At 39.1% G+C, this 27,144-nt stretch overlaps 1 protein-coding gene across 1 annotated transcript in view; it reads right to left on the bottom strand.

Annotated features, from left to right (window-relative positions):
- Positions 1 to 13,647: 13,647 nt before the first annotated feature.
- Positions 13,648 to 27,144, bottom strand: part of LOC122966796 (junction plakoglobin-like) — a 99,720-nt gene continuing 86,223 nt past the window's right edge. The window contains exons 16-17 of the mRNA XM_044331123.1: positions 19,061 to 19,200; positions 13,648 to 15,308 (exon numbers count right to left, since the gene is read on the bottom strand). Coding sequence (XP_044187058.1) covers positions 19,064 to 19,200 — 137 coding nt within the window. The 3' untranslated portion in view covers positions 13,648 to 15,308; positions 19,061 to 19,063. The remainder of the gene's footprint in view (positions 15,309 to 19,060; positions 19,201 to 27,144) is intronic.

Raw genomic sequence — 27,144 nt, 5'->3', positions numbered from 1 at the left:
CACCTTAGACATACTACTACATACTTTTACTTTTCCTTCATTTCCCCACCATATCTATTCAAGACTGTTCAGTTGAGTAATGGCTGATTCAAACATTGCATATTTAGAATAAACCCTTTCAAAGACTAACTGAACTCCATCTAATAATCCTGCTTGCCCTGACATCATGCTCTGCAGCAAGCTGCACACTACAGCATTTCACATTGTACTATAATAATACATTACAGTTGGGTGTGGTCACAAGTACAACAAACCATACCTGGACACACCCAACTGGGATGATGGGATGAACCTTTCAGGTCATAGAGGTCAGTAAAGAATTTGCCTTGTCTTCTTCCCTAATGCCTTACATGTGCCAGGGATTTCCGAATCCACCCACCAGGAGGGCTTTCAGTCTTTTTCCAAACAGAAAAACATCTGCCAATTCAAGCAATGGTGCTTCAGTTTCTCATGTCTTGGCATGAAAAAGCTTTGATAGGATTAATTTAGCATTGCTTAATGTTTTGTGACACTGGTGGTATCTTAGCTAGCAATGCACTACCACTAAACTGACCACCAACCATTAGCCCTAACCCATGGCTATGTCCTGAAACATGGACATTTCAGTTACTGAAGCCGCTCACAAAATTCAGTGTATGAAGATGTTGTAAATTCAAACTCACCGGATGGTAAGAAATCTTTTTGGTGACTTTAAATGTGGAAAAACTCATATCAGGTGGGTGTAAAGTGACGAAAATAATGTTTTAGTTTCACAGTGAAAAGTCTCTTCAATTCAATTCAAACAGAATATAAAGAACCAAGTATGACACATGATTGCTTCATTACCTCTCAACTGAAGTGTTGCTTTGCAGCTAAGTGCTCAGTACTGCTTCAGTGGCCAGGAGATATAATGAGACTACCATTAGTATTCCTGCAATATAACTTCTAGCCACCAGGGTTGGCACTGAGTGCTCTGTCTAAGGGTCCTTTCTCGGTCTGAATAATTATGTTTTAATATTTGTTACTTAACACTTGCCTGACAGTTTCTTTCATCATTAAATTCAATAAGAAGATTCTCTGGCTTCTAGTGGATTTATATTTTCATTCATTCCTATAATAAATTAATGTAATCTGTGATTTGTAGTTTAACGTGAATGGATCAGGGCTATTTAGCCATGTGCTTCCAAAAGGTCTGAAGGCATAGCTTAAGTGATTCAAAAATTGAAAATAAGAAGCACCAAGCTTCTGCTGCTAAATAGAAGAAGCTAAGAGATAAATCCTGGAGCTTCTTCACTTACAATGTAAATTTTGTTTTCACTCTTCATTCTGCAGCACAGACCACTAACTAACTATTTTTAAAGAGATTTTTCTTCTTATAATTCTTCATTTCAACTGTTTCAATCAACAGTTTTATCAACATCCAAATATGAAGCTTGCCAGTTGTAACAGTCGAAATTGTGAAATGTCCCTTTAAGACTCACTGTATTGTGTGTTACGAGAGAAGCAACGTCATCAGACAGTGCCTTGTATTGTTTGAGTTAGTTGAGCGACGCACAAGCTGTGAAATGGATGCATGTTATTGAGCTCATGTTTTCTTTTTGCCCCTCAACTGAAGAGTAACGTTTGGCTACGTGTGGCTTCTGTTTTGTTCATGTATGATAAAATAGTAGCCGTTCAACCAGGCCTAGTAAGTATGATGTGAATGTTAGTAATAAACGACGAGCACTGTGGAAACCCCAGTATCAGTGTGGCTGTGAGTTTTTGACTCGTTTTCTTCTACTTCAACCAAGAAACACGGACCCAAACTGTTCCATTCAATGCACTCCAGCTTTACAAAACTGTTACAAATCACTGTTAAAAAATAACTGTGTTTTATGGTGTGACAAGGCTGTGGTTAAGGTCTGGGTGTAGGTTTAGACACAAAAACCAATGGGTTAGGGTTCAGGAAAGATCATGGTTTGAGTTAAAATGATCACCTGAAATGTGGTTATACTTCCTAAAAGTTATGCAACCTTTGGCGTCATTGGCAAATCTAGACATCCACCCAACCCGCCTCCTCCTAACAAGGCAAAATCATCTTATCAAGTCACTGTATATTGACGTCATCTGAATCGCGTCACTTTGCCAGGTCACAATTACTATGCCCACTAGCTTCGATGAAAGTAATTATAGGTCGTTTTTGCTGGCCTGAATTTTAGACCTATACTGTTGTTTTTCTTGTGAGGTCAGGCTAAAATGATCCAAATTCACGTGCTTATTATCTTCTCCATAAGGGAGGTGGTACAAGCAATTTATCAAACAACTGTTGAACATCACAACATAAACTACGTTACATGTCTTTGACCTCTGTCAACTCCCCTCTCATCCACGGCTGCTGTTTTATTTCTTATGAAAAGCTTAAAAACACTGAATAATCACATTGTACTTTTTGTGTCATGTCCTGCTTTCTACACTCCTCACCTAAACCAGAGTATTTTCAGTGGGTGAGAACACACCTGACATGGACAATCTCCTGCTGTGTGCTACATGTGTGAAAGGGCAACTGCACAAAAAGGTCCGAAAGTGATTCTCTGGACATTGTCCGGAGTTCATATATGACAACGGCTTAAGGCTTGTGCCCCGAAAAGGGTCCAAATGGGGTTCAAGCATGAGCACAGAGGGTCTTGAGCACAAAGATGGCAACACTGTATGAAGTTTCCAATCATGGTAGCCCACATGTACCAGTGGAAGCTGAGGCCTCTGTCAGTCTGTGTTCTTGTGGACATGACCCAAATACATTCCCCTTTTTCAGTCTGCATTTAGCCAAGAATGCTCCAGATACCCAAGAAGTGTTCTGGCTCCATCCATTTTATCAGGTATGCTCTGGGAACTGAGATTTGACAGTAATGGCATGCTGGGATACCTTCATCAGTAGGAAAGTATCCCAGAATACATTTCACATCGACAGCCATCATGACATGTAATCAGCGATGGCTGAATACATGTCAGTGAGAATGCTGTTGTATTGAAAAATTAAGCAACCAACTCAAAATCGACACCAACTTGTCTTACTCGAGAACTTGTTGTAATGACAAAACAACACATCCTCATAAGAAAATAAAAAATAAAAAAATAACAACAGTATAGGTCTAAAATTCAGGCCGGCAAAAACAACCTATAGTTATGTTTACATAATGCACTCCGTTACAAATCACTGTTAAAAAATTATTATGTTTTTTTGGTGTGACAACACTGTGGTTAAGGTCTGGTTAGGTTTAGGCACAAAAACCCCTTGGTTATCATGGTTTGGTTAAAATGATCACTTGCTAATGGGGGCATTGCTGGGTCTCTGTAAATTAAAGAGTACGGTCTTGACCTGCTCTATGTAAAAAGTGCCCTGAGTTAACTTTTGTTATGATTTGGCACTATATAAATAAAACTGAATTTAATTGAACTGTAATGTGGTTTATACTTCCTTACAGTTACACACCCTCTGTCGACATGGCAACAGTAACCACGACATTAGGGTTTTTAAAAAAATGTGGTTTGAAACATGACATTTACAGTTTGAAACAGGAAGCGAATGGTGGTGTCCTTCAGCAGGATCTACTATCTATCTAGCCATCCACCCAACCTGCCTCCTACTAAAAAGGCAAAATCATCTTATCAAGTCACCTTATATTGATGTCATCTGACTTGCATCACTTCCCCCGAGCATAATTACTACGGCTGCTACTACAGCACAAACGTAACTAGAGGTCATTTTTGCCGGCCTGAATTTTTAAACCTATATTTTTGTTTTTCTTGTGAGGACAGGCTGCAAGAAAGGCCTTAGCTCACTTAACCCTTAAGTTCAAAACAATCCTAGCTTATACCTGCATCACATCTCTTTTATAGCCTAGTTTTCCATCCATGTCCAGGGCCTCATTGTCACTTCTTTATCCTGGAATCCTTGACATGACATGTTTCTCACATCACTAACATGAACATATTTGCCTTGTAAACATGGTATTTGAGGGTGATACAAAAAATGTATAACATAAATGACTGAATGGGTACCGTAGACTGTAAATGTAGAATATTTCTTGCTTTTAGTATCATTAGTGGCTGCCTTACAACTTACTGTGCATGAAAGTCACGATGTGTAGAACTTTTAAATATGCAGCAGGTAAGTAGGTCAGGGGAGTTGACGGACTTGTCAACAAACAGGATTTATCTGAGGTCAAGGGAAGCGGTGTGGCATGCTCTTGAGGGATTGCAATGTGACTGACAGAGACAGCTGAGAATACGGAGTCTATTTTTTGATAACCTTGCTGAAAGGTTGCTGGTTATGAACCTCATGTGGCCTTCCCATTTTTTTCCATTCCCTGTTTTGTCTCTTAACCTCTTGTTGCTATTGCTCGATATAGTACTACAGGTAAAAAGTCATGTTATGTAAGATAACATATATTTTAGAAATGATCTATCACACAGCACTTGGTCAGAATATTGGTAAAATGTAAATGCAAGCTGATCACAAGTAGCAGATGTCCACGTACACAATGCGACACATCCCCACCTCTGTGGTAGTTTCACCTGCCTGGGAGTAGTAGTGGGACACAGTGCAGGAAGCCAATGCTGAAAACTCAAACTACTGTAAGTCACCCTCAATTTTGACTAAAAGTGACTACAATAATTAAGAAGCCTGACTTCCAAAAATGTTTAAGAAAATGATACTCTGGGAATGTCCATTGTCTCCAGATCAACAGAGGACGCTGGGATGTGCTTTTTGTCTTTCCTGCCACATTTCTTTCTTCTTTTATACCTGCTTGAGCCCTTGTCCCCTACTTCCTGTGCACACTCTTTCCAGTCTGTCTCCAGAACACTCCACACCTTGCTACACAAGACAACAAGCAGGCACAGAATGATTATCATCACAAGATAAATCTCTTTGGCAGTCATTCCTTCCTCTGTTTCCTCGCCACTATCTCATCCAATTTTTTCCACCTCCACAGGTGAGGAAAGTTAGCATTTTGCCCCGCAGAGGAATATACAGTGTCACATACAGAGGCATCATGTGTCTGTAGGTGATGTGATATAAAATGTAATTATCATATTTTATAGTTTAGTGAAAAAATGTTTGGTGTTTACCAAAGGAAACATGTGACTGCGGATCTTGTTGAACAGAACCAGCAGGGGGCAGTATTAATTACCTTCCCTGAAACTTCTCTCCCTCTTTGCAGCTTTACGATGTTTTTCTCAGGAGTGCAATCATCACTGCAACACCCCTCCCATTCAAATGCCACACATACACACAGCCATACATACTGTACAATAAAAAAGACCATCTCTCTTTGAATGTGGTGAAGAAACCAGAACAAAATAGGGTTGTGCCGGTGTTTTAACTGTCTGACTGAAATGAACAATCAGTGGTGGGGTTTTCCCTCAAGAGTGGCAAAACTTTACATCTGACCAATGCATCTGTAACCACAGGGTGTACTGACTGACTTTTAAGGCTGTCACCAGTTTTCACACAGACAGAAAGGTCTGCAATGTTTGTGCATTAATGAATCTTAAGTCTCATCTCCAACAGACTCGTCATATTGGTCATGTAACATTTCCCTGTTTTTACTTTTTAAAAGCAATATCTACAGCTGTTAGTCCAAAACTATGGTGCTTCAGTAACACTTTTTTTTAAGTCCCATTATTGATCCTGTATAAGCAGTATATAAACTGTGAATAAATGGTTTATGACTCACTATAATGTAGATGTAAGCAGATATAAGTGTTTATTAATGTATTTGTTAACAGCTATAACATAACTCCTCCTACGGACACCCATAAGCGGAGGCTGGTGTATAAACAGATAATGAATGATAATACAGTAAAACACAGTTGTAATAATATAAAATATGTCTTCATAGGAGAAGTTGAAATCCAATCCAATCCTGTACATTAACTCTTAAAATGTTCTTATATTTGCTTATAACTACATTATGCTGTGTTAGATACCGATTATGTATGGATATATACTGCTCATAAAGTGTATTAAGTGTTACTAGGGGTTCTACACAGTGTTGTGTAGTTATACACTTTCTCAGTGACTATTAGGGATAATTGTTCTCAGCATCTCTGCAACTCCTTACTACTAACAGAGAAATTGTGGGTTACATATTAATAAGAGCTGTTTATACCTGCATTTCTCAGGACTCAAAACTATACCCCAGACTCCAGAAGGCTCGGGGCCTTTCTGCAGTAAAAGACTTTCTTCACTGCAGGAACTAAATTAAATGTAACATAACATGGGGATGAGTTCCTGGAACTAAATACATGTTCAAAGTACTTTCAGGGGATGCTGGCTGTGCTTTTGATCATGATCAACCATGCAGATGTGATGCCACATTACAACAAGGACGTCTACAACAAACACAACAATAACCAGGACCAGGACGAACCAATGACTTAAAAAGAACAGTGGAGAATGTTGTTGCACAAACCAACATGTCCAGGCTCCCATTAGTGTTTGTCAACCCAGTCTCACATCAAATTTGTAATAGCTATATCAGTCCACAGAGCAAAATGTTTCACAATAAAGGCTCTAAAATTGTGAGATGCCTATGTTTTTTAGCCTGACTGTCAGTTATGACGGAGATTTTTGCAGGCTTTCTATCATGGCTGGTGGTTGCTATGGACGCTGCTGAATCATTGTCTTTGCATTGTGTAGATATCTGAGCTGTTCTGTCATTTGTGTTATTTTATGTCACTGTTTAATGATTTTCTTTCAATGAAAAACATATATTTTAGAGCACCCCAGGGATGAATTGAATTTGAAATCCAGAATTTGATGTTTTGTGATTGGCTGACTGGAGGACCCGCCCAGAAGTATTTTCCTCAATGTCACTGTGTTAAGGTTTTCTTTAATGATATCGTTAACATTTCTCAACACAAAAACATGTAAGTGTCCTTGATAACTCAAAAATACGATAATGTTATAGCCAGAAATAGTGCTGTTCCTGGCACCAGATCTGTTTCCCCTGCGGTTAACATAGACTTTTCAAGTATGTTACCATAGTAACTGCTCTGAGATCAGTTCTAATTGCAGGAAATTTAGCCATTAATTTACTGCCATTAACATATCGGTAGCATTCAGTTTAATACATGCACGATGTGGCTGAACAAATATTTTGAGTGCATAACAAACAAGCTCCTTAAACAGTTAAATGCTGCATAACTCCCGCCAACACTGAGCACCGACCCAAAACCCTGTTTCTAGAATACTAGCTAAAATGTATACGTATGTATGTGTATGTAAATGTGTATGTATCTAAAATAAACCAATATGTTTACTTTTTCTTGACATAGATCATAGGGATGTGCAGAGAGCCCAGTATTTGTATTTCTATTTGTATTCGAATAAAAATGGAAAGAGGCTTAAAAATCCTGTTTTGTTTTTATTACGCTTTTAAATTTTAGAAAATTAAAGTATCATAATAAGTGTTATATATATATATAATAACAAACAAGCTTATGAAGAAGGTCCCCGCACCAGGTCTCAAACTGGAGTCTCCCAGATCATAGACGACTGCGCTGACTACTGAGCTAAAACTTTACTCATCACCTCATTGCAGGCAGACCTCTACCTACTTATGCACCCAGAAAACAGAGACAGCACAGCATGTAACATGTAGGGAAGGCCTTCAAAAGCGATTCTTGCTTTGCACTTTTCATTTATTGCCTATTTTTCACAACCTAACTTTGTGGAAAGGAGAAGGGGAGAGATGGAGAGAAAAATTAACTCCCAAAAGGAATTATAATGCACTGGCACTAGTTTTTTCTTGATGGAAAAAATAAAGGGAATGTATACAAACATGATGATGGAAATGAGGCTATTTCAGGGTAATATATTTACAGAGGCATTAGGGCTGTATTCATATTTCCCAGTATTCAAGAGAACTAAGGCACCATCATTAAATTTAAGAGGATTAACGATAAATCCAATATTGATATAGGTTTTAGGTAAAGTTTAGGAGGGAAGGATCATTAGGATCATATACTAAAGCACTTACTTTAAAAAAATATAAATAGTAGTTGAAGAAGTAAGTGGAAAAAGGAGTGTTCAGACCTGCCATTAAGTCATTAGGTGCTCAAATTAGTAATGAATATACTAAGATAAGTATTTTTCCATTAATTAAGGAATAAATACATAAATAAATAATATAAATATATATAAATAGATAATAGTGCTTCAAATTATATTCTTAATAAACACGTAGCCATTAATTCATACAAATAGACATGAAGAAAAACATAGAAAATCAAACAAAACAAAATTAAGTCATGCAGAGTAGGATGACTTTATTGTAGCAATGTTATTCCACATTCATTTTTTGTTTTGAGTTACAAAACCACCTTTAATTCTTTAAAATATTTTAAATTCTAATTTATTGTTTGTTAATCCAATGATATTGGAAGTCTGCAGAAAAATAAATAAATAAATGAAAAGAAAGGGGGGGGGGGGGGGGCTGGAAGGTTAGGGTTAGGGATAGGAGAGGGGAAAGTTAAGATTAGAAGGAAGGGAGGGAGAGGACAAGAATGAATATGGGGGAGAAACTGGGGAAGGGGAAGGAAGAGGAGAGAGAAGGTTAGGGTAAGAATAGAAAAGGAAGACGGTTAGGATGAGGGATAGGGAAGCTGGAATGTTAGGGTTAGAGGTGGGGAAAAGAAAAGAGGATCAAGGTTCTTAGAGAAGGACAAAAAAGAAAAAGAGAGGATAAGGATGAGGAATAGAAAAGGGAGGAGGTTAGGATTAGGGAGTGGGAGTTCGAGGGTTAGGGTTAAGGATGGAGGAAAGAAGAGGAGGATCAAGCTAGTGGGAAATAGAGAGGGTTGGGATGAGGAATGGAAAAGGGGAGGAGGTTATCTTTATGATTCTTGGTTTTGGGATTTTCTGTCAGCATGACATAGCCCACTAAATCAGCATCTGTTTGATTAGCCAGTGCAAGCGTACAAAGACTGTGTCTTGGCATTTGCTCCCAAAAAACGCAACACAGAGGAATAAAAATAGACAAAAGTAAGGTAATAATAATAATAATAATAATGAAATACACAAAGTAATGTTAAAATTAAATTGAATTTTTTTAATTTATTTATAGAATTGAATAGTCATAGTTTTGAAATGGGATATAAAACTTGAAATGAAATATTGACTGTACAAAGGAAATATGGACTGTGCTATGGACAAAGAAATGTGTATGAAATGTAAAGTCTGATTTGATAACCTTGAATGTCCTCTTCCCCTTCATATAGTCATGATACAAGATTTGATACACACACACACACACACACACACACACACACACACACAATGTGGGAGTGCTTTATTGGATGACGTGGCTCAATATTAGTTGAGGTAAACGTTATGTTTTAGGAAAGATGATTTCATATTAACTGTAAAAAAAGCAGGGGCCTGGATTTAGCACAGAATGAACATCAGTGCCATTTCACTTACCAACCAGACATACGAAAGACTAAAGACTTAGTTGGTCCCACATATCTCAAATGCTCTGGTCCGTAAAACCCAGCGGAAACTCAAAGAGGAATCTTCACAAGGTTCTGAAGAGTTCAAGTTAATGGAGGCATTGGGTTACAGTTTGTAAAGTTCTTGCAATGTATAAGAGCTCTTACATACTCTCACATTAAGGTTAATTTTTTGTAAATTTCTGCCCAGGTTCAACATCACAACACATGCCTCAGTGAGATGTGATTACACAATGAATATTCCATTGCTTTTGGTTCTTATTTCAAGGCATACTACTTTTCCTAACCAAATGTTTTTAGTGATAACCCCAGAGTAGGTTTTAATTAGTTCCTGGCTATATCTCTCATTGTAAACTGCAGACCATCTGTAAGTTCCAAGCTAACAGGGCTAGCAGGAGTGTTAGTCGAGGGCTGACTGAGCGTTCCCACTTCTACAGTTACCACTACACCACTGGTAGTATTCTGGCTCTATGATATTAGCGAAAAGTGACACTCTGTCCTTAAAGGAAAAATATGGTTCAATACAACATGGGTATTGTTTTCATAGCCCTAGCAATCAGTTCTATCAGCTGTGACAACATTGTACTCACCAAAGTAACTGCTGAAATCTTGGAGCATAGTGACATCATAAAAAACAGATCCAACAGGACAAGAAACATGAGCAGTCAAGACTACCAGAAAAGTTGGAAACAAACCAGCAATTTATCCAGATGATCTAAAACATTTTTTTGGTGGTCAAACTGAGTGCACATCAAATTTATCTAATAATCTCTCATTGCAAAGGAAAGCAGTGAGTGCACACATCTACAGTGTTACAGTTTCATTTGCTAGATGCTTTTATCCAAAGCAACATACACATGAGAGTTAATACAATACAAGCAAGGATCTAGTCGGGGGAGAACAACGCAAGTGCCATAAAGCTAAGTTCAGATCCGTTAGGACGTAGGTGCCAATGGGCAGTGCACAGTGGCAATGCATAGAGTGCATAAACGCATATAATATATATACATGTATATACATTCACACATATACACACACATATATATATATAAACTTAGCACAAAAAGTAAGGAAATTTGTGTTTGGTAGATTATTTCTTTGTTGTAACAATGCTTCTTGGCAATAAATCTTCGTTGGGAAGCCTGTTTATTTCCCTTTTAAATGGTGCCATATTTGTAAGGAACATGCATTTGTGGGATGAGCCGCAGAGCTGAGTATGTGGGTTGCGCCCATGAAAAATATGCCATATCTTCTCTACCAATGCCAAACACCTTAATCTGCCATTGACTCTTGTTTGATATTTGGTGGATTGGATGATTGAAGTTTGAAGAAACAAGACATATTGGCAATTTAACAATTTATTCATTTAACAAACAGGAGCCTCTGTAGCGTGTGGAAGAACCATACACAGCCACAACAGCCTGGCACCTCCTCCTCATGCTGATCACTAGCCTGGTCACACTCTGCTGTGGGATGACATCCCATTCTTCAACCAGCATTTGTCACAAGTCAGCCAACGTGGTTGTGTTGGTCACTCTGGCACGAAGAGCACGCCCAAGCAGATCCCACAAGTGTTCAATGGGGTTGAGGTCAAGACTGCTGGCAGGCCATTTCATCCTCTCCACTCCCAAATTTTAGTCTCTGACTAACCCCGCTCTGTGGGGGCGAGTGTTGTCATCTTGAAGGATAGAGTTCGGTCCCAGACTTTGGAGATATGGGATTGCCACTGGTTGCAGAATCTCATCTCGATATCTCTCTGCATTGAGATTGCCTCCAATAATGACAAGCCTCGTTTTTCCAGTGAGGGAGATGCCGCCCCACACCATCACACTGCCTCCACCAAAAGATGTTACTCTATCGGTGCAGCAATCAGCATAGCGTTCTCTGCATCTTCTCCACACTTTGACCCTACGATCCAACTGCCATAGGCAGGATCTGGACTCATCGCTGAATATAACGTTCCTCCATAGCAGTGTGTGACCAGGCTGGTGACCAGCATGAGGAGGAGGTGCCAGGCTGTCATGGCTGTGTACGGTTCTTCCACACGCTACAGAGGCTCCTGTTTGTTAAATGAATAAATTGTTAAATTGCCAATATGTCTTGTTTCTTCAAACCTTAATCATCCAATCCACCAAACATCAAACAAGAGTCAATGGCAGAATAAGGTGTTTGGCATTGGTAGAGAAGATGGCATATTTTTCATGGGCGCAACCCACATACTCAGCTCTGCAGCTCATCCCACAAATGCATGTTCCTTACAAATGTGGCACCATTTAAAAGGGAAAAACAGGCTTCCCAACGATATAAGATTTATTGCCAAGAAGCATTGTTACAACAAAGAAATAATCTACCAAACACAAATTTCCTTACTTTTTGTGCTAAGTTTATATAAGTTTGGAAGGGACTCTGCAGCTCTAACAGAGTTTGGTAACTCATTCCACCACCGGGAAACTACAGAGGAGAAGAGTCTGGTTAGCAACTTAGGAAGGAGTTCTGGTAGGCAGGAACCATTTTAGTTGCTATATAGTAAGCAAGCGTCAAAGTTTTGTGGGCAGCAACTGGGAGCCAGTGGAGGGATATGAACAGCAGGGTAATGTGCTGTTTTGGGCTAGTTGAAGACCAGACATGCTGCCGCGTTCTGGATCATCTGCAGAGACCTACCAGTAAGGATTTGCAGTAGTCAATGCATGACACAGTGGAAACCGTTTATAGTGATCACGGTTACAGTGATCAGCCGCTTATATGGATCAAAAAGCTCAGGACAGAATCATTCCTATACAAATGCTGTTTAAATAATTTGCTTATAGTAATCAAGCACTCCACTTGCAGTGGAGTGCTTGATTACTATTTTGGGTCTTTTCATACATTAAAACATATGGAAACATTTTTTAAAACTACAGTAATTCTATTTTACTCCCATGATAGATGTATGATATGCAATTAGCGGCTGTGGCACCATTATCAGGTGTTGCGGCACATGTGGTTTTGGTTGTGGGCATGTTTATTTGTAACCACCTTGAAACAATCAGAAAATAACATTTTATTCCTCTCATTTACCGCTACCATTGCTCATTCTCCTCATCCGCTCTCTAGCTTTCTCTCTCTCTCTCGTCTTTTTTGAGTCGGGAAGCCATCAGTAAAGCCTAACTTGACATTAACATTATCAAACAAAGATAAATGTCATCCCCTCTTCCTAGCAATGTTTTTGTCCTCCCTTATGGCAGGGTTACAGCTCTAATCAGGCTGATTGTTGGCTGTGATTGGCCACTGCAGCGTTATGGGTTGCCTTTCTCCAAAAGTTGATTCTGGTTCAACTTTCTCACTGCGGGTTGCTGCAACTCCTACCCCTGCAGCCTAAATGCACAACCCGTCTGCTTCCAGCTGATTACCTGAGGCTGGTGCTGTGTGCACATTGAAACCAGATGGGAGAAAGTCTCAATGAAAAACGTAGTCTCCTAGAAGCTTATTACAAACTGCCAAAAACTAGCCAATGAGATGCGGCAGTGAAACAACAGGCATTTGAAACAACTGTACTGTATTTATTACTGTTTCATTACTTTATATTCATGTAATAAATATACACATGTCAATGAGATGGTAATCTGCATGAGAAATAAAGAAAAAGAAAAAAAATGTGGTCATAATAATCATCCACTTATAGTGATCAATTGGACCTGGAAAGACGTGATCACTATAAGCGGTTTCCACTGTATTACCAGAGCCTGTACCAGGAGTTGTGCTACATGTTCAGACAAGTAGGGTCTAATCTTCTTCACCCAAGCAGACTTTGTGGGCATGAGTAAGCCATATGGTAGGTCAAAACTGAAGCTGAGAGTAGGACTGTAAATTGTGATGGTTATTTACAGCAGACAGTTTGGGTAACCATTTTATAGTGTTTCTTCATTTTGTTATCCAAATAAGTTTGACTAACCTGGGGTTTTGTTTTCAACCTGCCTGATCAACTGACTGCTCATGCTTGTTGCCCCACAACAACTATTTTTTTAGCAAAGTCACTGCATTCCAAGTCTAAAGTTCACAATTACTTTAGAGCTGAGAGAACCAATGTCAGGAGCTAAAATAAACCCAGGCTGTAAAAAACTGTAGTTCTCCTTTCAGGTGCGATGTGTAGGATACTGAACATTTTTCCACACAAGCAGAAATATAAAACCAAAACAGTTGAAAAAAAATAATTTAATGAAGTTCAGATTCAGGAACATTATGGCTGATATAAGTTTGCTCAGCAATTGATAAGTCACTGTAGTTGTGCTTTCTTGACAGTGCAGGCTGAGGCTGCTGTTGTTGGTTGAGTATTACAACTAAGAACAGCAGCCTTGTAAGCACAGTTGCCGCTGGTGCACAGAGCACTTTTTGCCCCAACTGTCCACCATGTCCACATTCCAGCTGCAGCTGCACTTAAATGCAGACCACGTGGATGATGATGATACTATGATGTGATGGTTAGGTCCCGAAATGTGCAGCACACCCCTCCTCTACTGACACTGACATAGTTATCCACAACAGGCGGAACTCTGTGATCGGCACACCCCTGGTAAATCTGTTATTATGAGTAAGCACAATGTTAGTACTGTTGTAAATTCATTCTGCAGTGTACTCCATTAAGGTGTGTACAAGCTGATTGGTAAGCAGAGCTATGGTCCATTTCCACTGGAGATGTGGGAGTCTGACTGTGTGCTATTTGAAAATGGTGGATTTGTAGTCCGATGTCAAAGATGCCCAAAAGGATTTGTAGTCAATTTCCTATGGACATTAGAACAGAATATCCTCTTGGTGAGAGTGAGGCTGGGACATGGTTGGATTTGTAGTCCAGTTCCACACTTAAGTTTTCAAAATGGCCAGTGTAATCCAAAATGGTTTGTAAGCCCCAGATGTATTTTTTTCTCAGTAAGTAAAGGTGAAGAATAGTTCAATGAGTACACAATATACTACCATGCAAAGACCACATATGGACACCCTGGGACATGTGCACTGTTCAAATACACAGAGGAGACATCTAAAAGACAGCAGCTAAAGGCTGGGATACACGGGTAGCATTTGGTAGCAACAGAGATTGGCCTGTAATGCCAACAAGGAATATATTATTTTTCGATTACATAATATTCAGAGCTCAGTAAGGCTATTCCTCTGAAATTGGGTGTTTTGCAAGCAAAGATCTCAGAGTTGTTGATAGTTTTCACAATGAGGGTTTTTGTGATGTCAGTAATGAATTTGGTTAAACTTGGGGTCATATTTAACTATAAATTAACGGAACTTCTTACTAACTAGTATGGTTGTTTTCCATGTGATATCCAAATTTAAGAAAATAAAACATTGCACCGTGGACATTACACTTTTTAAAAAATGACATCATAACATTTCAGCAAATTAAAATTCTAACTTGTAAATCCTTTACAGATGAACAGTTGAAACATTTGGTCAGGATTTGTTGAACAGTTACGCTCCTCCTGTTTGTCCCACGTCTTCCCAACAGTCAATGAAAGAAAGGCATTCTTGCCTAATTTGATTGCTTCAAAAAGTTACCCGTGTAACAATGCCTCAAAATTTCAGACAACCCCACCATTTCCACCCCACAGTAAAACATTATAACAAAGTTACATTTTTTTTCATTTACACCAACAATAAACCTCTTTTTAATAAGCAGTGTCTTCTGATAGTTCTTGATTGCCAAATAGGATATTCTCCACTTGTTGGAAAGGGCTGATTCCGTTTGTGATTAAAACCTTCAATCTATTTCTTCCTCCATCTATTCCTTCAATATTTTCTTCCTGTGATTTGCTCGGTGTTTGCTTCTCTTCCAGCATTTCTGTTTTATGCTCCTGCAACAAAAAACAGCAAATATCATAAAGCATGATCATTAACTGGACTGGATTCAAAAAGATTAGAAAAATATGAAATATTTGCACAGAAGGTGTTTCCAAAGCTATGCTTTTTAGTCTGGTTGAATCGAACTCTGGTCAGTTTCCCCCTCGGTGCAATTCTTTTGGGCATGTCATGTCACAGTAATCATACTAAGGTGTGGACCAAAACAACCGTACCGAGACAATTTAGAGGACATGGTCTTGTTCCAGTCCCAAACGAACTCTGTAGCAGTTTGTTTCTGGTGGGAACATGCATTTTGGATTTTTCTCTGGGTGAAAAGAAACCAAGGTTAAAACACACGTTCACCAGCTCATCCACTGATTCGGACCAGAGCAAACTAACTGTAGGATTGAAAACACCCTGAGACACTGTGAAATACAAAATACAATTTCTCAGTTCTAATGCAGTGTCCCTGTCTCTTGTTATATGTAAAGTCAAGTCAATTTTATTTGTATAGCACAATTTCACAAATCACAAATTTGCCTCAGGGGGCTTTAGAGTCTGTACAGCAATACAGCACCCTCTGTCCTCAGACCCTTGATTCGAATAAGGAATAACTCCCTAAAAAAAAATGGAAGAAACCTGAGGAGGAAAAACAGGATTCCTTTCCCAGGATGGATCAACATGCAGTAGATGCCAAATATGTTAAAGTCCTATAAAATGTTTTCATATGTTTGGTGACTCATCTTCAACTCAGGGGGATACATGCTTAACATAGGAATACAGGACTCTCCTCGATAATGTAACAATCTGACAGGTTTATGCCATGACCACCACTTCCTATTGCTACTTAGAAATCATGTTTTGAATTCATCCATGAGTGACCCAGAAATTTAAACTGAATTGATTTACAATGCAGATTGTGAAATCAGTTTTCTAAACAGCACAGTCTTTACCCTCTACCCGCCATTAGTGACAATATTGTGATTGGCTGTTTCTTGCTGAAATGCACCTTTGGAGTTGTAGTTAACTTCTACCCAGCTGTGATTATGTATGGGGAAAAAATTATGGGATTTTTGCTTCTGGCAGTAGTGGCACATGTCTGTGAAGATTCTCAGTGATCCAGGTCTCAGGATACTCTGTATGGTAGTTCACACATTTAGAGTGGTTGAGGTCACATGTGGGTCATCAGGCCACTTGGCTGTCATGTGACAGCTGGTAAAATCACATCAGAGTCATATGGAGGGTAAATGCCCACCAGTATATCAGAGCTGAGGGGGCTTTTCAGATGAGAGGCACAACATCATTATGAATTTACTGCAAATCTAGTTGCCATTGATTTCGATAAACCTCAACATAGTGACACAAGAGGAAATGCACTATACTGCTGCCAATTTCTAGAGGATGGTTCTATGATATGTAGCCTACACTCTCACGTAACCATCTATTTCTCTCACTAGCATCTTTTGACCATGACCATCATTAAAAATCATGGAAACATTCTTTGGAACATGATGATTACTCAAAGCTTCCTCAGCCAGAGGCCAGACTCATTCATACATGGAGAGTTTGTGTCATTCAGTGGTCCACACCTGGGGCTTCATTTATAACTGTTGCATTCACACAAAACGGGGCTGGAAAGATACATACGTCACTTCCCATGAAAAAGTTGTGATTTATAAAAACAAACTTGACGGGAGATTGTTCGCACCTGTAGTAAACTCTGACACATGCAAACGAACATTTTGGAGACGGGAAAATGGCGACACAGATGGGGAGGTGGTGAATTGAAGCCAGATTATGTAATGATTCCTCTCATACATTTAATTTCACTTAATATCAAGTTTTAAGATACATTATAGATCCACATTATTATAAATATTCAAGCCAGCAGTGTTACTTCTGCATGTGCTAGTGAGCCATAATTATTCCATAAACATCTTCCAACTTTAAAAGATATAAGCCAATTTGTATCTCACCCAGTTACATCTATAATTTATTACTGAACTATTATTGAAACATTGAACTCAATGTGCTGTTTCACCATCACATTACCCACCTCAGACCGCAGAGGAGAGGGTCAGGCGGTATGGTACTCACAGCACAGCGCTGCTGAAATGTCAGGATGATGTCAGAATGATGTCAGGATGTGGCAGATGGCAGGATTCAGGAAAGTCTGGCTTGTCTTCCTCCAATATTAAATGTGAATATACTGATTCCTTTTCACCTCAACCACATTAACTAACTGATGAAATTATCATCATCAGTTGTGGAAATCCAAGATTACGTCAAATAACTTTAAAGAATTGCATAACAGAGTGCTGATAAATTTTTAATAATATCTTCTAATACTGTGCATATATCACCAAGTATGATTTTAGTTTCCATATAGTTTTTGTGTGTAAACTTGCTGCAGTGAGCATGAGTGTCACTGGAGACACCGTGGTGTCGATTATTTTTTGGTGCAAGCTATTTTCGGCTTTTGTGTGCATGTATGATTTTGATATGGATCCTATGCACTGTTTTAGAAATGAGGCCCCTGGTAATCTACTTGTAGCCTATAAAATGTCATGTAATAATGTGACTGTCACATGATTAGTCATGGACCATTTTGCTTTGGAAATACATTTTTTAGCATCTAACTTCATATCAAAGTATTCCCTCTTTATTTCTGTCACAGCACAGAGCTGCTCTGATGACACATTGTTGAAAGCAGTAATATTAATATATTATATTAATATATTATCAATATATAATACAATATATATTAATATATTGTTGTTGCACTTCATTTAGCACTGTCTGGTACTTTCTGACAGCAGGACTTAAACCTCTGCACTGTGAAATTCTTCTTTTTCCTCTTTGGAACATTTTTGTGAATGAAACTTGTTCACACACAGAGTAGAACAGATTGCCTTAGATTGGAGACAGCAAAAAAGATATAAAGAGTAAAAATTACAATTTTTTTTCTTTAAAACTACTGTTAAATGGACAATAAAAAGCAATAAATAAATGTTGGTTTATTGCTATTATAAAAGGTTATGGAGTTTATTGCCACACTTCACTGTACGTAGGAGTAAGTTGCTTGATAAATGTGTTTTATTCAACATTCAACATTTATTCAACATTCTTGAGTGATTGGCCACTGTTTGAATCACACTACTCTATAACATCTGCTAGGTGGCAGGCGGGACCAATTACTAAGTCTGATAAATGAAGGTGGTCAAAGTCAATCCCTCAATGAGAGCAACAGCCAAAGCTGTGGATAATTCCTGGACAACTGCAGCTTGTGCTCGAACATGAAAGTGCTTCTTTGTAATATTGTGTTTCTAGAAGCATACCCACTTCTGAATGAACAGTGTCGGAACACAGTATTACTGTCACTCACTGGGAAACCATAAAAGTTCCAAAGGAAAGCTCTAAATAATATGGGAGGTCATTCCTGCTCCAGTTTCTCAATTGTGTTAACCATATCAATGGCATGATGTATGAGGTTGAACTTCAGAATTGATGCTCTGCACATGCTAAGATGTAGATCTAATTAGAGTGCATTACGCTGTGATTTATTTGTCCAGGGTATACTGAACTGAAAAACATCCTTTATCTAACCAAACATTATACCCCTGTGGGTTTAACAGAAAACAATATTCCTCATAATGTCAGAAGTGCAACATTTCAGGCCAAATCTTTTTCACCATAAACAAAATTCAATAATCTTCATTTTTTTGTACAGAACACAATGTCAAGACTGTGTTTTCTGTGTATTTACCTGTTAGAGTGGTTCAGGGTAGGCCTGTCTTGGGTCATAGGTCATGTCAGGAATGTAGGGCTCATGGAGGTCAGGGTCTAGTGGCAGGGTGTCCAGAGGTAGGTCAGCATAACCATAGGGAGGGTAAGAACCATCTAACTCTGAGAGAGAGAGAGAGAGAGAGATTTGATTTTAAAAAAAATATTTTATTTACATTATTGCATTAAGCATATACTCATCAGAAAATAAATACATAAACTCATACAATAAAAACATGCACAAATTGCAATTCTTAATGTTGCATTAACAGTGCAAATAATGTCCCCGTAACGCCACCTGTTTCGAAATCCCCCATCGTTTTGTTTTATAAAATTTAAACTCCAGCCACAATCTGGACCTGATGTTACAGAGCCACATTGATGTGGCCTCCTGACATGCCCTGTCCTCTGTCTTGTTTTTTTGGCTGACATATACAGCCAGTTTAGCTTCTCCTGAGAGAAAATTTAGTGGCTGCCACTTTACTCTATTCGTCTTTTTATAACCTGCACCAAATGAAACTGGTCACAGTGAACTTTTCACCAGACTAAAAACATGAGTTAAAAGAGTGACAAACTCTGTGAGTCTCCTGCACTCAGTAAAAACATGGAAAACTGTCTCATGTAAATCAAAGGACACTTGTTAACTACAGTAGGATTAATAACAGGGATAAAAGCATTTGAGGTAACATAACACCATGTAGAATCCTCCACTGGCAGTCATTTGTCCGTTTTCTTAGGGGAGGTTCCATTGTCTCCACTCTGTCTGTTCATCCACACAGTAAGTAGTCTGTTACTCAGTCCCGTCCTGTTCATGCTGTTCACACAATTCATGTACAGAGTTCTTTTGTGTGCTCTGTGCAGGCTCCGTTTTTCAGGGTTACATACAGGCAGCAGGGGCCCGCTTAACTCTCCAAACATGGGCTCAGGTAAATTTCAGGGAACGGGTCTCTGTGATTGGGTTCAGAGGTTCCCTGGCCATACTCCATGATGAGGCTCTTCTCCTGCCCAGAGAGTCTCAGCCTCCAGAGCTCCAGGACGCTCTGAGCCACTTCGACAGACCAGTCAGCAGCGGCTCTACTGCATCCACCAGCTGATTCAGGCAGTCTTTGTTCTGCACAGTGCCAACATCAGCCCGGGCATGACACTGCTACAGATGTCCAGCCTCGCCACGTGGATCAGCCAGTGCAGAGAATTAGAGTTTTCACATCTTTTACAGTTAAAAAGTGCCCAAGATTTAAAAGCACCCTGATAAAATGGAGGTAACCCACTTCACAAAGTTTAGAATCAGTTAACAACAGAGCAATGTCTAACCCCAGGTTATTTGCACGTCTGAGAATACAACTTGCCACTTCTCTCCACATTAAATATGACAGACCTGTCAAGAACCTCTGGACAAACTGTAACCTAAAGGTGGCTGTTCTGCTGGTGAAGTGGATGAGGCCCTGTCCTTCCTTCTCTCTGGATAAAAACAGCACACCTTGTGGTACCCAGTATAAATGATCCCAGAAGAAGTTAACCATTTTTGCTTGGATCTGGGCTAATAAACCTGAGGGGGGGTCCACACATACTAGACAATGCCAGAGTAGAGAGGCTACAAGGTTATTAAGCACAAGTACTCTACCTCTGTAAGACATCTGAGGGAGCAGCCATCTCCATTTAGCTAATTTTCCTTCTGTGTTTTCTGAGATGTTGTCCTAGTTCTTCCCATCCATTATCTCATTTCCCAAAAAGACACTGAGATACTTTAGGCCATCTTTTTTTCAAGCCAGGTTCTGGGCAAGAAGCAGGAGACTGCCACACCATTTGCTGACAGCAAGGGCTTCACTGTTTTTCCAGTTCACCCTTGCTGCTGATACAACATTAAAAAAAATTTCTAATATTATCTAATATATCAATATCACTGTGGTTTTTAGAAAAACAAATGGCATCATCCACGTAAGCAGGTAGAACAAAGTTTTCATTAAAACCAGGTAAAATCAGGCCTTCAATGCTTGTGCATATTTTCTGCAGCAGAGGTTCTAGGGAGAGTGCCTAGAGCATACTAGACACCTGGACGCCTCTACGCACTCTAAAAGGAGCATACAGACTACTATTAAATTTCAGCATACTCTCAGCGTCACTGTACAACACCCTGATCTTGTCAATGAAACCAGCACTGAATCCAAACGTCTCCATGAATTTCTCCATGAAAAGGAAGTGGTGCTCAACACGGTCAAGAGCCTTTTCCTGATCTAGATCTAACCTGCTCCACAGCTTCTCTAAACCTGTTGACTTAAGCTTGGCAGGGAATTTATAGAACACAATGCTGGGTAATGTGATTATCCCCAGACATTATGGGAAGCAGCGAAGTGCTTCATAAGAGGAACATGCATTGGCTTTGCCTATACATGAAAAGCAGAGCACAACAAATGGTTTTCTGAAATTGAGAAGGAGACAGAAAGAGTGGAGAAGGCACAATATCTTCTGAAGTCAACACCAATATCCTCAATGCATTAAAGGGCAAATATATAAGTTCATCCATAAACAAGGCCAAGTTTATTTTACACAGAACCAAACAGAGATATTTTTATGAAGGTGACTGCCTGAGTAGCCCTTTGGTTAAAACAAAATTAATAAAAAGCAATGATTAATACTATTCGCACAGCAAAGGGTGACATTGTTACAGATCCCATTGCAATCAATGATGTCTTGTAGACATGGAGAAGTACACCTTGTTTCTTCAAAAATGATCTTTGCACAGTCTGTACCACTTAGAGAGCTTAAAATTAGAAGACCCCATCTCTTTAGGAGAACTTGAAATAAGAAAGGGAACAGTCCTGGCTTGGATGGCCTGCCTCCAGAACTGTATCTGGCCTTTTGGGATCAGTTAGGACCTCTTATATTAGGCTCTATAAACTTCACCATTGAACAGGGATCCTTTCATAGGGACCAGAGAAATCACTCACTCCTCACTATCCTACTTAAGAAGGGCAAAGATCCACTTTAATGTTGCCCAATTTCGTTGATGTGTGGAGATGTGAAACTTTATACCAAGGTGCTGGCCACTTGCATGGAGACAGTCACTGAGAAATTCATTTATTTTGACCAGACTGTGCTGTTCTCACACTCGATGCTCACAAAGCTTTTTACAGACAGGAATGGAGTCATCTAACATGGGTATTGGAAAGATTTGTATTTGGGCCTAACTTCATCTCTATGATACAACCGTTATACTGTCATGTGACAGCATCAGTTCTTATGGGAATATGTCAATCACAAGCCTTTCCTTTACATCGCAGAACCAGACAGCGTTGGCCCCTTTCCCCCTGCTCTTTGCCCTATCCCTGGAACTCCCGGCTCAGTCCATTAGAGAAAGTGACACAATATCTCCTATAATCGTAGACCAATCTAGACACTATCTTTCATTATATGCAGATGATTGCCTTCTTCTTCTTCTTCTTCTTATTATTATTATTATTATTTAAATATTATTTATAAAAATATTCTGACATCACTACCGCAGGTCCTAAAACTCTTTGATTTATTTAAAGAGATGGCAGGATGCAAAATCAATTGGACTAAATCTGCCCTTCTTCCATTGAATACAGCTGCAAAAAATACCAATTTAACTGTTGACATCCCTATGTGTACATCCTTTACGTACCTTGGCTTCACCCTGGTCTTAACAAGGTAGGAAAATTTTTTGGGCATAAAAAGGAAGATCGTGGACAACCTGAAGAGATGGGGCTCTCTCTGTGTTTCTTTACAAGGCAGAGTTTCATCTGTCAAAATGAACATTTTGCAGTGTATTAATTTTTTGTTCTTTATGATCCCCCTAGCACCACCACCTAAATTTATCACAGAAATGTATGCCCTCATATCGTAGTTCATCTGGGGAGGAAAGCATGCACGAATAAAATTTACAAACTCACTGGAGGCCTAGCTGTCCTGAATCTTAATCTTTACTATCATCCTTTTCAAATAAGATAATTGCATGTTTGGAGAAATCATAAATCTGAGGTCCCTTGGCGGCCATTGAGGCAGCACCCTATGGAGGTGTGGATTGGTCCTGGGCGAGGTTCTCAAGGGTGTATTTATAAGGCTCTGCTTGGTAGTTCTATTAAGACATTGGCAGTTGAAAGCGTATGGGACAGGGAACTCCACAGCATTGGTCTGGAACCAGATTGGAAAACGGTATGGTCCAACTTAAATAGCACCTCTAAAATTCTCGTGCATCAACGTGCATACACTTGAAGATGATTCACAGAACATATACTACGCCTGTCAAATGTTTTAAAATGAAACTACTTGCTAGTCCTAACTGTACCCACCACCAGGCTCAGATGCTGGGCACAACAACACATGTTTTGGGAATGCTCACTGATCAGAGATTTTTGGACTCATGTTATGTCAACGTTGAGTTATTAGGATCTACAATACTACCTAATCCCTGCCTTTGTCTGCTCAATGATGACTCATGTTTGTCTCTCAATCTAAATCAGCATAGGCTACCTTACAGCAGCAAAAAAGACCACACTGACAGTGACTGGTTTAATCCCAATCTCCCCTTGATTCAATGCTGGATGATGTTCTACCAGAATATAGCAACTCTTTAGCCTACAGCGGCATGACTCAATAAACCAAGCCTGCCACTGTGCAGGCATGGTCATACATAGCTGCATCAATAAGGGACTACCTTAAAAGAAGAGCTTCCCCCTCCCACACTCCTCCATACCCCGTACTATCAGACCTGGAGCGGGCCAGCTTTTGAAGTCAGTGGAAATAGATGGTTGTATACAATACAATGGTTGTGACACGGATCGACTTTCCTGCTACATCAGTACATGAGGACATGAGGAACACATGAGCAAATAAATGAGGTGAAAACAATGATTCAACTAAATAAGGAAAGCCAGCAGCAGGATCAGCACCTTGGAGAGCTGATCAAGTCCTGATAACTGTGTTGATGATTTGTGTTTTTCAACAATATTTAACAAATATTCTTTAACATTTTTGAGATTACAGTGATCAGGTTTCCATACTTTCAGCAATTAAAACCCTGCTGATTTTAATTGTTACTACTTGACTGAGCAAAACAATCTTAAAGAGAACCAAATCTGTAATTAAAAAATACACCTTTTCAAAAAACAAACAAAAGTAAATTTGCAACAAATTAATGAACAGGGTCTTAAACTGGTGGTCTGGGGCTGGCCACAGGAGGGTCCAAGAGCAGCAGGGGTCAGTGTGCTCATAATGGATTGTGTGCTTTCACTTTTGCATGAGCAAATCAGTTTTCTTTGCAGAGAAGTGTTCTTTCTTACTACCTGGAAAATGTGCCATTATAGTAGCAATCTGCCAAGGTGCAAGCACAACTGGCTTTTAAAGGGAATGGGAGTTGACACTCTGATTGGCTTATTGCATGTTACACCCAAAACACACCCATGATTAAATAAGAGACTAAGTACAACGCTTTTGAACCATGCGCCTGGCAGTCTGACCATTTTTCCATCGTTAAACTCGCAAAAGTGGATTTGGATACACCCTAAAATAGGGTGTATCCACACAGCTGTTTAAAAAGTTTAAAAGCTGGTTAAAATTGATTTTGGTCAGCTCAGACTGTTGAAGAGCTGCATAATTTATTCCCACATGAACCATTATTCTCTGAATAGAGCTGGCAGTACATGCAGCAGACATGGGAGCTTTACCAGGATGTTGGGGACCGTGGCTCCAGGGATGTTCCTGATTATGGAATCCCCAACTATCAGTGTAGTCAAGGAGAAGAGGAGTCGAGGAGATGTTGAGCGCCTCCCTCTCCCACTGGAAGCACTAAACAGGGACCAAGGCTCATGATGGGATGGAGTGGAGCTTACAAGGGCTTTAGGCTTAGCCCCAAACCATATCCAGGAATCATTAGGAATGGTGACAGGAGGAGGGGCATCAGTGGCAGGACAGTGAGTGGTAACATAAGGCTCTGGAGCTTCCTCGATATAGAGTGTGGAGACTGAGCCTAATAGGCCAAAAAAATGTAGGCATCACAAAAATTTAGAACTGTTATTGTGAAACTAATATATTTCCTTATAAAATTACAGTAAACTACTGGCAGCTGTAGTTGCCAGCATTTTACCATTTCTTTACAGTGTCACTACCGTAATTTACTTTAACAGTTAAGTGCTGTAAGATGTAACACAGTATTCTGCTGTAGAATGTGAGGTTTACAGTTTGATACTGTAGCTAGGCCTGCAGTGCTATACTTAATCTACATGAACAGTTTCTTACTGTAAATGTTACAGTTAACAACTGAAAAGTGTTATTCTTATACATATTAATAAAAACAACTATAAATTGCAGACATATACTGTAAATAATGTGTCTTCAATCTTAATGGTCTGGTAAAGAGATCAGCTCAGTTTTACATTTAAAATGCATAACCCTTAAAATCTATTACGAAAGAGGACAATACAGCTTTATGGAACTTAACATTTATTCAAAAGCTTTCAAATATGCCAAGCATATTCAAGTATGTTTGAAAAAATAATTCTTATGGTTCATGTCCTTTCAAAGGGGGTTAATGTAAATTTGTTAATTATAATATCCTGAAAAATAGTATATAAATAGTATAATAGTATATAAATAGTATATATATATACAGCAACTGCTTTACAAACTACTGTTTAAAAATATAAAAGCACAAATAAACAGAGTGCAGGATACGCAATTTGTAATGCCTTCAAATGTCCTCTGTTATAATTGGTAGAAGGTTGGCTTCAAGGCTCACAGCTCACTGAGTGACAAAGAGAAACATGGGTGAAAGTCGAGCACAGAGTGAAAGAAAGATAAATGAAACGATTGAATGGAAGAGAGTAACATTTTAAACAAGGACACCTAACTTACCTGTAAGGAGTGACATCAAGTTCTTCAGTAGAGTGGTGACAAGCATTCTTTTTTTTTAGTTGATTGATTTATTGATTGGGACAGTGTGCAGTTTTAAACATTAAAGATGCACTGCACCGGAGATAGCTCGAAGCTAATTTGCATCCTTAGTCCCCCTCAATCAAAAAATACAACAGCATAACAACAAACAGTACAAAGCAAAAAAAACAAACAAACAAAAAAACCCCACAGAGAACACACCATACAAAATACAAAGCTACACACAACAGCACATCACATGCACCCACAATGTCAATTAAAAATGAATAACGTAAACTTGACTCAGTGGTCACACAGCTGATTCATCTTTAGTTGATTTTTTAGTTTTGCCTTGAATGTATTGATAGAACTACAGTTCTTCATATCATCAGGTAGGGCATTCCACTGAGTTATGGCTTTCACAGAGAGAGCTGACTGCCCAAATGCAGTGCAACAAAATGGTATGGTACAATCTTGTGTAGAGGATATTCTGGAGGATCTAATAGAACTTACTGAGTGAGTGTACACAAAGTCACGGCTATTAAGATATTTAAAATCAGTAACTGTCAATTTTTTTCGCCTTTGATGAAAATATCAGCATTCGGGGGTTGTACCATAGTTTTAGAGAAAAACATACCTTTTGTCTTGTTTACATTTAGACTCAGACATGATCGATCAAGCCAGTGTGTGATCCTTTCCAATGCAATTGTAAGCTTAGCAGCAGCTAACTCAGCTGTTTTTGCATGTGTGTACATAATGGTGTCATCTGCATACATTTGTAGTTCTACATCATGACACTGTTGAGGAAGATCATTAATATATAGGCTAAATAATAGGGGAACACCCATTGTGCACTGTATGTTACTGGACAGTGTGTCACCAACTTTTACACATCCTATTAGATAAATATGAAGACATCCATGCCAGTGCTCTAGATGAGAAGATAAATTTGGAGAGTTTCGATATTAAAACATCATGATTGACTGTATCGAATGCTTTACACAGATCTAAAAATACAGTACCAACTCCTCCTCCTTTGTCAAGTCTTGATTTAATTTGCCCTATTAAGTGCAAGGTAGCAGTTTCGGTGGAATGATTTGCTCTAAAGCCAAATTGCATACAATGTAGACCAACATTGCTTGTATTAAGAAATGTTGTCAGTTGTTTAATGACAATTTT

This window comes from Thunnus albacares, chromosome 17 (assembly GCF_914725855.1).
Source record: "Thunnus albacares chromosome 17, fThuAlb1.1, whole genome shotgun sequence".
Lineage (NCBI taxonomy): Eukaryota > Metazoa > Chordata > Actinopteri > Scombriformes > Scombridae > Thunnus > Thunnus albacares.
The sequence above is the reverse complement of the archived record's forward strand: the minus strand, read 5'-3'. Positions and strand labels throughout refer to the sequence as shown.